Genomic DNA, 13204 nt, shown 5'->3' on the forward strand with positions numbered 1-13204 from the left:
ATTTTAGTCTCTGCCTACACTCGTCTCTGCCTCTCTTTGCCAGTTTCTTACAGTTTATGAGACTGGACATGGCCGATGAAACTTAACCACTGCTGAACTAATGAAGTGGCCATTTTATGTAATATGATATAATTCTATCAGTTTTTATAGATACATGTCTTTCTAAATGGCAATTGATATTATTTAGGAAAGATTCAGTATAGCCTTTGCTTATTATTAGGTATAGATCCAATCATTCCACAGGTTATTGCTTTTCTACACGGCAATGCTGCTCGTAAAAGCCCCTCCACTGCTCACTGCTTCGTTGTCTAAAGGTGATTAAAGCATAGCACTCTCTTCGGCTCTCATTGACAAGGACAAGAATGAAATTTACTTTTATTTTAAGGCATGAAAGCGTCCCAATGGCAGCCTCACACAATCAGCACAACATGATTAATTAATTAGCATCATTCAAGGAACTGACTTGGAAGTACTGAGCATGTGTGTGAGCAGGTGATCCGTCACCTGTGAGCCGGACAACGCATTTCATTTCATTTCATAACGAAATAACCAAGATCATAGATGGATTTTTGCTTTCGATAAACTCATGATTCACGATGGCTCCTGGTTGCTGTTGGATTCCATTTTTCACGATGTGGATCCTGGGTTTAGAAATGAGATATAAATGGCAAGTAGTGCATGAGAATCTGGCTGCATGGCTACCTGGTTGAATAGTTTGCGTACTACCTGAGTTGGGGGAGGGGCTGGACATCATGTAAATGCAGCAATGAGTCATGCATTGGGTCACACAGTACAAAGCATGTCATTAAGGATAAGAGTAAGTTTTTTTAACCTAATTTGGTTTTATAAGAGAAGAAATTATGGACATGAGAGTCTGATTGATTTAAAGGTTAGATACTAGCTTTGGGACATACTTTATATGATGAGTGTCTTCCCCAGTGACTGACTGACAGGTGGGACCAGCTCTGTTCTGCTGTTCAGAGCTTGGTACCTCAGGCTCAGCCGACCATGGGGTGTGTAGCTTCACCTGCCTCAGAGCAGCCCCGTGGGCCCCAGGAAACTCTGCCATACAATGTACACTGAGCAACGTCACTTTCTCTTTCTCTTGATCCTTTATCACACCACTTGACATCTGTTGCGGAGGAAATACACCCAGAAGACTCCATACAAGTTATTTCAAATAGATATAACATGCAAGATGTACATAAAAATCCACTCAATTCATAATCCATAATGTAGAAAACATACTTTCACACTCACACAAAGACAGCACAGATACAGGTTGAGGCCAAATGTCACAGCAGTTCCTCCACTGTTTGACAGTGCTGTGTGTTATGTGATCGCCCATGTATATCTCACAGTTTCCTGTGATTGAAAATGATGCATTATGTTCCTTTCCCCTCTCTCTCCCCTTGTCTTTTTTCCCCTCGGCTCTTCAAACCCACTGGCCCTGCAGCAACAAGAGCAAGACCCCACCAACCTGTACATCTCCAACCTGCCGGTTTCTATGGACGAGCAGGAGCTGGAGAACATGCTGAAACCTCTGGGTCACGTCATCTCCACGAGGATACTGAGGGATGCCAACGGGGTCAGCAGAGGAGTCGGTTTCGCCAGGTACTGACACTAATGTTGAATGCAAGCAGCGTCTCTTCATAATATAAAGCCGCTGCTGCTTCTATGAATACACTGATGTACAGAACATATGCCCGCACACGGCACCTGGGTTGAATGCTTATTCCATACTGTGCGGCCTGGTACTCCTTGGGAGCAGGAACAGGGTTTTTTTTTTGCAAACTGATTTGACCTACGTGATGTGTGTGCACACACGCACTTACAAATGCACTGATCGAAGTGTGCTAAAACATAAGCGTGCACACATATGCATGCCCTGGCATAATGTCGCACACTTGCACACAATCTGTGTGCATACACATGTTGGATCTATAAAGTCACTCGTCGGATGAATCCTTCCTGCAGGAAGCGGCTGTGTTTGTACATCTGCTGTTGTATTAGTTTGTCTTTATTTCTGCCTGTGCATCAGTGTGTATGGCTTTACATATGTCCATGATACTCCATTTGTTTATTTTTAACTACTTTATCCCAACACCCTGGATAGGTCACCAGTCCATCACAGGGCTAATATTCTAAATTCAGCTCAAGATACGCTTATCGTCCGTGTTTTAGAGCCGCAGAAACAGAGAAATATAAAGATTCTGCTGACTCAGTTGTCATGTGAAACCCTGGGGCTACATTTTAATATACAGGTGGGCAAAAATGATGACGCATGTTTCCCACATGCACTTCCTGATTGTGTTTTTTTTTTTGTTTTTTTTTTATCAGCCTTGAAAAGCTCAGTTAAAACTTGTACTTTTCCGTTTTTATTTCACCTCGTTTTCAGGCTAATATAGAAAAAACTCTGTGTCCTGTGTTTCACTATTGTTGTTTCTCAGTAGTAATACTCTCTCCCAGGATTTGCATGCCCAGTGTACCTGAGTGGTCACTTGAGGTGTATTAGTGTGGATGCAGATTAAAGGGGTTGCCAATTTGAGTCCCTGTCATGTCAAGGGCTGGGGTACCCCTGAGCAAGGTACCCAATCCCCATTGCTCATTGTTAATTGGACATGCGGTTTTTCCATCATGGTACGGTGTAGTTTGGTACAGTGTGGTATGGTTTGGAACGTCAAGCTTTGTATGAGAATAGACTGCGGGCGTTGAGGAAATGCCAGTCGCAAGGGAGTGGCTTTTTTTTGGCGGTATTTTTGTACTAATGAAATGTTCCACTCAGTGGAAACATGGCTTAAATTGACCCCTGCCACGGGGGGCCACACCCCCCAATGGTCCCAAGGCTGGATAAATGGGAGGGTTGCATTAGGAATCCGGTCTAAAAATCCAAATCAAATATGTGGATCACTCGCTGTGACCACTCCTAGAGAGAGAGGGAGAGAGAGAGAGAGAAGCCCAAAGAAGAAAGAAAAAACTATAGATGCAGAATTCTTCTGAAATGCTTGTCTGGATGTGGATTGTTCATTATTATTCATCATTAGAAAGTTACATTTTTAAATGAAAATGAAGTTTTATGGATGTAGCCTCGATGTTTGTTTGTGCTCGGTTGTATCATCCCACATTCAGACCAGCAATTACCTTGTCCTTACAGTATAGTTAGGGCTGCTCTATTTCAACCACCCAGCTTATCACTGAGCAGTTTATTTCTTTTTCTACTTAAAAAAGTTTCCACTTCTGCTTGTTAATTCCCAAAAGTCATAAACCGCTCTGTCCTTGTCCTCAGCAGCAGCAGCCACTAGGCTCTCGTTCCTCTACACACAGTCCTCCCTTGTTTACCCAGAGGAGGCCTCTGACGGCCGCAGAACTGCCATCTTGCAGGGATTTTTCTTAATCACCTGCTCTGGCTGAACTCCTCTCCTATTCCCTGCTCTATTACTGAGGGTTACAGCAGGACAGACAAGTACAAACACCCACATAAACAAGCACTTGTGCACAAACATAAGCATATGCATAAATAGACTATGTACACGTGCCTGCATATAAGCCTTGCGTGCACATAAACCAACTCTCACACACACACACACACACACACACAGACAGGTAGGCAGCCTCCTGTAGACCAACAAGCAGAGCACAGCAGTAAGCTGCCACAGGCCACCTGTTCAACCAGAGGAAGAGACGTGAGGGAAGGGGAGAGTGAGACGGCAGAAAGTAGAGGGAAGAAGGACTAATCATAGAGTGAAAGAAGGTGATGAGAAGGAGAAGGGATGTGATGGAAGGACAGACCGTGAAGCAAAGAGGGAATATGTGGTGTTTGATTAGATAACAATAGATAAGTTTGAGTTCATATGCTTCTGTGCTGGCGACAGCCACAGACAGGTGGATTGTGTTCCGTAATCCGTATTCTTGCGACTGCGATATGTCAAGAACATCAAATTTTGCACAAACATTGACTCAAAAATAATTTGATTGTGGTTGGCAAAGGTTAAAGATTAAGGACGACCTTACAAACAGCTGAACAAGGACCCAATCGCACGACTCGGGAGACAAAGTAAAACATAAACAATCTTTTATTTTGAAAGTGCAACGAAAATCAACTCATATGAGGGAAAAACTGCTAACAAAATCAAGGGCTTGACAAAGTAGCAAACAAAAGTACAAAACCTGACGAGACGCAAGTTACCTCAAAGGAGAGGAGAGGGAAATTTCAAAATAAAACAGGAAAACACAAGACAACAACTAAACACAAGCAGCTTTCTTGGTCATGCATTAAGAGAATCTTTTAAAAATTGGACTCACAGATTCAGGCGAATGCTACTCTCTTTATTGTTTTGGATGAAGATTACATTTGTGCTGTATATAAAGTTATGGCCAAATACAAGGCTTATAAGGGAGCAATATAAATGCAGATGTGTTTTTTCTGTGCAATCAGTTTTAACATCATAATGAAGCGATTAAGCCAAAAATCTGTCTATTTCAGCTTTAAGTCAACATGCATATGATACACTACATGGACAAAAGCATTCGGATAATATAGAAAATGGAGTTGTTCCCCCTTTGGCAGCAACAGCTTCCAAACTTCTTGGAAGACGTTCCTCAATATTTTTGAAGTGTTTCTATGGGAATGTGTGCCCATTGATTCTGTAGAGTATTTTATGAGGTCAGACACTGATGTTGAACAAGAAGACCTGGCTCACAATCCGTGTTCCAGTCCATCCCAAAGGTGCTCGATGGGGTTGAGGTCAGGTCAGTCAAGTTGTTCCACAGCAAACCATGTTTTTATAGTCCTTGCTTTGAGCACTGGGGCACAGTCGTGTTGGAATAGAAAAGGAACTTTGTCAAAGTGTTGCATGGCATTGTCCAAAAATATGTTAAGATTGTCAATACTGACTAAAACTGGTGCTCAGCGGAGGCATACAAGTACTCACTCACTTACTCATCCTCTACAGCTTTACCCTCCACATGAGGGTTGCTGGTGCCAATCCCAGCTGACATAGGGCGAAACTGGTCGCATGCAACTACTTGGAGACAAATCTAGTTATGGAAGCATCAAGATATAAAAGATAACGGTGGTTATTTATTAAAAAGAAAAGGTCAAACGGAGAGACACAAAGAAAAACATTCATTGTTGTTAGCTCGTGTTAGCTGTGTTAACAGACAGACAGACAGACAGCTGCTGAGGGCTGGGCCATGAGGAGCATTAGAGAGAGTAAACTGAGCTAAGTGTTTGTGGGCCGATCCATTACTGATATCAGAGCCCATTACTCTGGCCCCAGCACTAATCATTGCAGACAGCAGCACCTGATTCCATTAACCAGCAGCACACACCGAGCACAGGGAAAAAGCCACAATGCTTTGCTGCATACCTGGCTGGCTCAACGACTGGCTGACTACCCCAAAAGTCTGATTGACCAATAGACAGTGTGGCTGAGCGGGTTTGCTTCTCACTGACTGCCTAACAGCCTGTCCACCTTATTTACTCCATGCCTGCCCACCTGTTTCCTGTCTACATACCTGCCGCACTGCTGGAAAGAGTGAGAGACAGCGTTGAGTGGGAGGCGAACAACGAGTAGCCAGAGTGGAGGAGGATAGAGTCCGCTAGGGAATGCTGAGAGAAGCTATGCATGAACACTTCAAGTCAGATGAGAAGTTCAGGAAAGACTGATGTTTGCCCTGATTTTCAGCTCCTGTTGTGATGGTGGGCAGCAGAAATCGTCATCTTAAATTCAGACAATGAAACCCACATAAATCTTTATTCTCTGTGTCATTGCGCTGGCTCATACAAAGGAAAGGGTCACTGGCATGTCTGTGTAAGCACAAATGTTTGCATGCATGAATGCAAACGGATTATACGTAAACACAAACACATGATTACCATACAATAAATGAAATAATTCACTAGAAGTCACAGTGTGATCCATGTACAATCCATGGACTACTTACTGATATGACTGAAAAGAGCTGAAATGTTAATTAGATAATATAATATCTAACAGCAGACCTTACAAACGTACCTTTATTACCCAGTTTTGCCACATTTAGAGCTGTAATCCCATTCATTTCTTCATGTATTTAAATATTGGACAGATATCTACCTCTCTCTGCAACTAAACTATAAGTGGTTTTTTTTCGCATTGATTTAAATATGTTGTATTTGTTCTCTCTTTGTCTCTTTCTTAGTTTAAACTGCTGCTCATGCTGAGACAGTTAACATTTAAAAACGTTTTTTCCCCTCTTATCTAAAAATACTCAGTCCTTACTGCACATAAAAGGACTCTTTGAATCAGCGGAATAACTGTGTTTTTACTAGTGTAATTAATTTCAGGTTCCTAAATGTCAGTGACGTGTATTTCGGTAATTGTTATTAGTCATCTACTGAGTCACTGTGACTGGTTGGTGTCAGCTGTCCCGGGACAGAGGGAAATGAAAGGTAGAGAGAAGAGACGGAGAAAAGTTCCCGAACACGCCTCAGTGAGACGTGAATGATTCCGGGGTGTGTGAAAGATTACATATTCTAAAAAGAAAAATGGAGAGAGGGGGAAAAAAAAGAAGAAAGATATTTATGTGAATAGGGCGTAATGGAGAAAACCAAAGGATGGACAGAGGGAGGAAAAGGAGGGGCATGGAAAGTGAGAGATGAGGTGGGAGGGGGAGAGGGAAACGGTGAAAGATGGAGGAAATGACCAAGGTTGAAAGACGAGGAGGGATGAGAGAGACGTCAAAAAGAAGAGGTGCAGACAGGCCGGGAGTAAGATGGATGGGTCATAGAGAGCGATAAAGAAGCTATGGAATATATAAAAAAAAGAAGGATGAAGGTAGAAATGGGAGAAGGATGAGAGATGGAGGACAGAGAAGTGAGAGGCTGACAGGGTGATATGAGTATTCGAGGGGCTGCAGCAGAATGAATGAAGCATGAAAATGTGGAAAGCAGTGAATTCAAGAGCATATCACCATAAAGGCATAAGAATCAGTCAAGCCTGCATTTAAAACCTGTCTCAGTTTAATAAAAGTTCCTTGTGTGTACATGTTGGATAATCCACTGACATATACTGTACGTCCAAAATGTACAAATCACGTAAAGGATGTGTGTTGTTTGAGGTGAAAGTAAAATGTATTGGATATAGAGAAAATAAAATAACATTTTAATATTAACCTTTTTAATCTAGGGCCACACGGTTGGTGTAGTGGTTAGCACTCTTGCCTTTGCAGCAAGAAGACATGGGTCTCGGTTGGGACAAGGGCCTTTCGGCTTCCTCCTACAGTCCAAGAACATGTAATATGTGGATTAGGTAAACTGGACACTCTAAATTGACCATTGGTGTGAGAGTGAATGGTTGTTTTGTCTCTACATGTGGCCCTGTGATGTACTGGCGAACTGTCCACGCCCTTTCAGCTAATGTGGAGGTAGAAGGTGGATGGATGGATTTTTAATCTAAAGAACCAGATGCTTGAGATTACCTGTTACTTGATGTTTATGGTCTTTTCCGTCTACAAGCGTCTTGGTTTGCAGGTCCAGTTAATTGCATTAGATTGCTAACACCCTTCTCTACTGGTAAACCCAGGCCAAAGCACAGTGTTAACCGTGTTTCCCACTCGGTGTTGATTAGTTCACCAGCAAAGTATCACCATTAGACCATTAGACTAAATCATAATTGCCAACCATGGCATGCAGTGTAGTGGGTGACGCTTAAAACGTGGTAAATATGCTATCAAGGGTCATAATGTCTTCATTGTACATGTTGTTGTGCTGCAGCAGAAATATACACTATACATTGTTTATAAGCTGCATCTCAGAGGTATTTCTGCCCACTCCCCATGGCTGTCACTTTGTGTTTTTTCTCTTTAATTGGCAGTTAAAAGCACGTCATCATATTAAAGCACTCTCCCTGTGTGTCACCATTACGCTTCTATATTTCAAAGGCCTTTATAATGATCAATTTAAACCTCACTTTTTTGATCAAATCCTATATTTCATTTGCAGGATGGAGTCCACAGAGAAATGTGAAGTAGTGATACAGCATTTCAACGGAAAATACCTGAAAACCCCGCCCGGCATCCCAGGTGAGTCTCCTCTCCTTTTCCTTACATTACTCTCACATCAACACTTTTGTTCTTTATTTTCCGCAAAAATCATCACCTCTGCGATGAGAAACCTCCTCTCTAATTCGATTATGGTAATTCCTCATCTCTGATCTGCTGGACAGCTTGATAGATTGTGTACATCGTCGTTTCTGACACCTGAAGCGAGCTGAGTTACCTATGGCTGAATAGCTGATGGTTGTACACGTCTCTACCTCCGCCTCTCTCTCTCTCTCTCTCTCTCTCTGCTGTCACCATCCCTCTCTCTCCCTGGTGGTGCTGCTGCTGCAGGCTGGAACTTCTTGGGCAGGAGAAAACCCGCTTAATATTCACACTCATGCCTCTGTGCTGTTCTTGCAATCTACTTAAGAGCTTGCACTCTCCCCTCTTTCCTCTCCTGCTCCCGCTCTCTGTTGCTGTGTCCTCTTTTCTCCCTCCATCTTTTTTGTCTGCAATCACCCTAGACAGTGGAACATGCTGGCCAAGGAGAGAACAGGCAAGAGAAAAGAGAGCGAAACAAAGAATGTCACAAAATCGAGACATGTGGGGACAAGATAGCACCACGTGGTGTGCCGGCACAGAAATATGTCCTTTATGCTGCTTCCAAAGCGGCGTCGCCAACTTGTCCCAAAAGTTTGAAATGCAAGGAGTCAAAGAATTGGCAATGTTAGACAGAACACCACACGTCTCTGGGGAATAAGGGTGACAAGAGGTGGCAGCAAAAAGGAAAGTGAGGTGGAAGGCGAGGGAAATTCTAGAGGGAAGATTGCTGCATAAGCACTTTTGAGGCCAGGTGCTGCAAGCGCTTGAAGCCGTCCATGTATCCCAGCAGGAAGTGCAGAGCAGACAGGGCAATGCTGAGGAGATCTTCTTCACCCCTGGGGCAATTTTATTAGCAATTCTCACACCTTCAGCCAGTGGCACAGAACCAGACCCATCAATTAATCTTCAGTATGTGAAAGAGACTGGATTTAGAATCTCCATATATGCCCATCCTCTGCATAGCCTGTGGCCATTAAAAGGCAAGGTGAGTGGTTATATTGAAGTTGAGCAGTAATAGGGAAACCTTTAACACTGTAATATCAAGCTGACCTTCCCCTTTAAGGATCCATCTCCCAGCTGCTCCACTTTTATTATTGTTAATGGATTGTGTTCAGGCTTGAGCCAAGCACAGAGATTTACTGCCCTGATCGAGGAAAATCCTTGTGTGTAATGAAGAATGGCTAAGTTTACAAAGTTTACACTTTTCTGGTGCTGCTATAGTCGTCGTCCCCCCCCCTTCCCTTGGCTGTGTATACACACACGACTGGAATTACCAAAAGCTATTATCCTTCCTTGTGTTGTTGCACGGTGTGATTTGAACACTCAGTGCAATCACTTACATGATCAGGTGTACAGAATGGCTTCTTTTTATCAATCTCGCTGAAAGTGAGCACATCAATCCTTCCTTTCCTGCACATGTGGCCAGTAGAGCAGCAGTGAATGAAAGTTAAGATACATCCTTCCAACAATAACATCTGATTTATTACACCTTTTATTTGTTGCATTGATTTAGAAATGTAACATACTCTAATTGAGACCTACTCCTGCAAACATTTGGCAATAGTTCCACGTTGAGACGGAGGCAATTTGCAAAACGTGCCATGTTGCTATGAAAAACACAGGCAGTACAACTAACCTTATAACTCAGCAACCACACAGTGTGACTGTGGAGGTGCCTGCATCTGCCCCCGGCATCCCCATCATTTTCAGATTCATCCTGGCTCGTACCCGTGAGAGTGGCGAGCAAAGTATAGCAAGTTTTGTTTTGTTTTTCCTATGCTCTGGTGAATAACAGCTGCACTGTTTCTTTTTCTTATTCTTTCTTGTTCTGTTCTCTCGTTTTGTCGACAATATCTCATAGGCCAAACACCCAATAATAAAAAAGAATTATTGTTTCTTGGTATGCTTTAGATTTTAAATCTGACAACCCTGAGATATCAGTCTTATTTATGAATGCTCATACCTAAAAGCTTACTCCCATTCCTTAAATGTTTCAATCTATAGGATGGTACTTTTTCTTTTTTGGCTAAATGGAAATCTCTGGACATTCTTATGCAAAAGCCCCTGCAGCAACGTACCCGATATAGATGTGCACATGTGCAAGTGTGCACTCATTTTTATATGCATCTGGGCCCTGTTTCAGAACATGCATATTCAAATAAATGTATATTAATGTATGTAAGTGGGAAAACATGCTGTTTTTGTGTGTCAGTGTGTTAGTGTGTGTACATATCCATGCACGTACGTGCATGTGTGTTGTGTTGGTAGTATTTCCCCAGAGCCCCTTGCTATGCAGGGCAACTTCTTCATCCATCCATCTTTGACAGCTCAGCGGTGCCCCCCCCGGGCGGCCCCCACCAGGCGGCCCCCACCGCACACACACAGCACAGTGGCTGCGTGCGCACACACACGTGCACACGGCCGTGCCTGTGTGACAGCCATGACTAGTACACTGTGCGAGACTTGACACACACACACAAACCACATAGGCACAAATAAAGTCACGCACCGATAACTTTGACCTGAATGGAATGTCAACATCCATATAATGCTCATGGGATCCTTTTTTTTCTGCCATCTAGCATTTAGAACGTGGCCCGCACACAAACACACACTTTTATACGTTTGCAACATGCATATCTGTGCATACACATGCAGCCCCCACCCCCCTCCTCATTTGAAGCTCACTCACCAATCCTCTCAAGCCTGTATCTGACAGGCCTCTGCATTTCCAGCTTAGCCACTCAATCAAACTGTGTCAAGAGTGTGTGTGTGTGTGTGTGTGTGTGTGTGTGCCCTCCTATACTCAGTTGTGTCCAGTGCTGATACAGTAAGGATATTCAGCTTTGACCTCACTGTCCCACACCCAGGACGTAACTAAATGTGGAAGTCTTGTGCCAGGTCACATGTGAAACTCAACTGATCATATAATAATAATAATAATAATAGATTTTATTTGTATTGCACTTTACATTTGAACAACAAACCTCAAAGTGCTAAATTTTTTAAAAACAAGATAATAAAAGAAATAAAAGAAATAAATTAGCTGTATGCTTTTCTAAAAAGGTAGGTAGGGAAAGTAGTTCATAGGGAAAGTAGTTCAAATAAAAAGGACGTTGTCATGCTGGGCAGGAAGTTAACATCAGGTATAAGGACACACCGAACAGAAGAATGTGGAGATCCCAACAGATGGCGGCTAATGACGCCTTAGACAGTTTCCATAGACTTCCTGTTTAAATTTGAATGTAATAACATCTTACTTCCTTGTGATTACATGAAATGTTTAGTTGATGTACAGTGTGGTGGGATGATAGCAGATGGCAGCTAATGACACTTAAACAGCTTCCTTATTCTTACCATTAAGTCTTGAATGAGATTGTGTCCAATTTTATCATACAGTACTCGGAGGATTCATACAGATATGAATTAGAGCTGCAAATAACGATTATTTTCATAATTGATTAATCTGTCGATTATTTTCTCGATTAATCGATGAATCATTTGGTCCATAAAATATCAGAAAACCTTAAAAAATGTTGATCGGTGTACACAAACCTGGACATGATGATGTTCTCAAACGTCTTGTTTGGTCCACAAACAAAAATGATTGACTTTTAATGATTTATTTGTTATCCAGAGCAAAGAAATGAAGAAAATATTCACATTTAAGAAGCTTAAACAATCAGAAATCTTGTTTTAATCATGAAAAAAAGCTTCAAATCGATTAATGGATTATCAAAATAGTTGTCGATTAATGTAGTAATCGATTAATAATCGATTCATTGATTAAATGTTTCAGCTCTAATATGAATGTTTGGTTTTTGGTCGTAAGAGTAAGATGTGACGACCCAGTGAGGTCCGAAAATATGTGGGTGTCACTTTTGAAGCTGCTGGTGACGCTGTTGTTGTTAGCTCTACCGTTAGCAGCAGGTTTGTAGTCACTTGTTTACTCGCATGAACACAAATGTTCCAGTGACGCAAACAGTGTGAGTAATGCATCCCTTTCACCAGCTCTCCACAAAGAGACCAAAGCTAAAATTATACAGAACCTCAGCAACAAACACGATGAAGCAATCATTGTCTTTTTGTGGACCTGGTACCACAATATTATGATTTTTATTTATTTATAGAGAAAGTGAGCGTCCATAGGGCCACACGGTTAGTGTAGTGGTTAGCAAGAAGACCCGGGGTTTGTGACCCTGGAGATGACCCACAAATCTCCACTTTCCTCCCACAGTCCAAATAGATGCAGATTTGGGGATTAGGCAAGGTGTGAGAGTGAGAGTGGATGGTTGTTTGTCTCTATGTGGCCATGTGATGGACTCGTGACCTGTCCAGGGTGTACCCCACATTTCGCCCTATGTCAGCTGAGATTGGCCCCCGTGACACCTCATGTGGAGGATAAAGAGGTAGAAGATGTGAGTGAGAGTGAGTGTCCATAGTAATCAGATATTCTTTACACTGTTTTCAGCCATAAAACACAACAGAGAACTTCACGTCCGTGTTCTCCTGTAAGTTCCACAGAAACAAAAAGCACTCACACATATAGATGCATCCAATCAGCTATCCAGGTCAGGTTTGTTTGCTGAGGCCTGGTTGATATGAGAGCTGTGTAGCACTCGTCCAACAAGCCAGTCACACTGAGGCCTTTTGCAGCCGCTCTGGTCTGCCCACGTCTGATTGTGATTCAGAGAGAGGGACATGATCGATAGCCCCTGATGGAGCACTACTGCTGTTTAGCTATTCTGTGCAATGCGGCAACCGCTCTCGCTGACGCCGTTGTCGGATGTGAGTGTGCACACATCTAGAAAGTCAAGCACATGAATATGGTACATGTATATGCCAAAGAGTGTGTGTGTGTGTGTGTGTGTACAACGGTGCACAGGTGCATAGACAACACACATGCAGACACACACTCATGTAGACACAATAACCTCTTTTCTGAAAAAAACGGTTGTGCTTTGTTGTTGAACGTGAGTGCGCAGAGTTATCCTTGTTTTTTCCGTGCATGTGGATTTACTCGATATACAAAATAAATGGAATTTATGAAATGTGACTACAGCAATGACCCACGGTGAAG

The 13204-nt window shown here is 42.5% G+C and overlaps 1 protein-coding gene across 7 annotated transcripts in view; it reads left to right on the plus strand.

Moving 5' to 3' along the window:
* rbms3 (RNA binding motif, single stranded interacting protein) overlaps nt 1–13204 on the plus strand; it is a 285068-nt gene that overhangs the window by 212404 nt on the left and 59460 nt on the right. For 4 of the 7 annotated variants that reach the window (XM_058618585.1, XM_058618579.1, XM_058618584.1 and 1 more), the window contains 2 exons: nt 1457–1614; nt 7985–8064. In XM_058618585.1, the coding sequence (XP_058474568.1) occupies nt 1457–1614; nt 7985–8064 (238 nt within the window). Of the gene's footprint in view, nt 1–1446; nt 1615–7984; nt 8065–13204 lie in introns of all 7 variants that reach the window. The other 3 variants (XM_058618578.1, XM_058618581.1, XM_058618580.1) reach the window with 1 other exon arrangement.

This window comes from Solea solea, chromosome 20, assembly GCF_958295425.1.
Source record: "Solea solea chromosome 20, fSolSol10.1, whole genome shotgun sequence".
Classification (NCBI taxonomy): Eukaryota; Metazoa; Chordata; class Actinopteri; order Pleuronectiformes; family Soleidae; genus Solea; species Solea solea.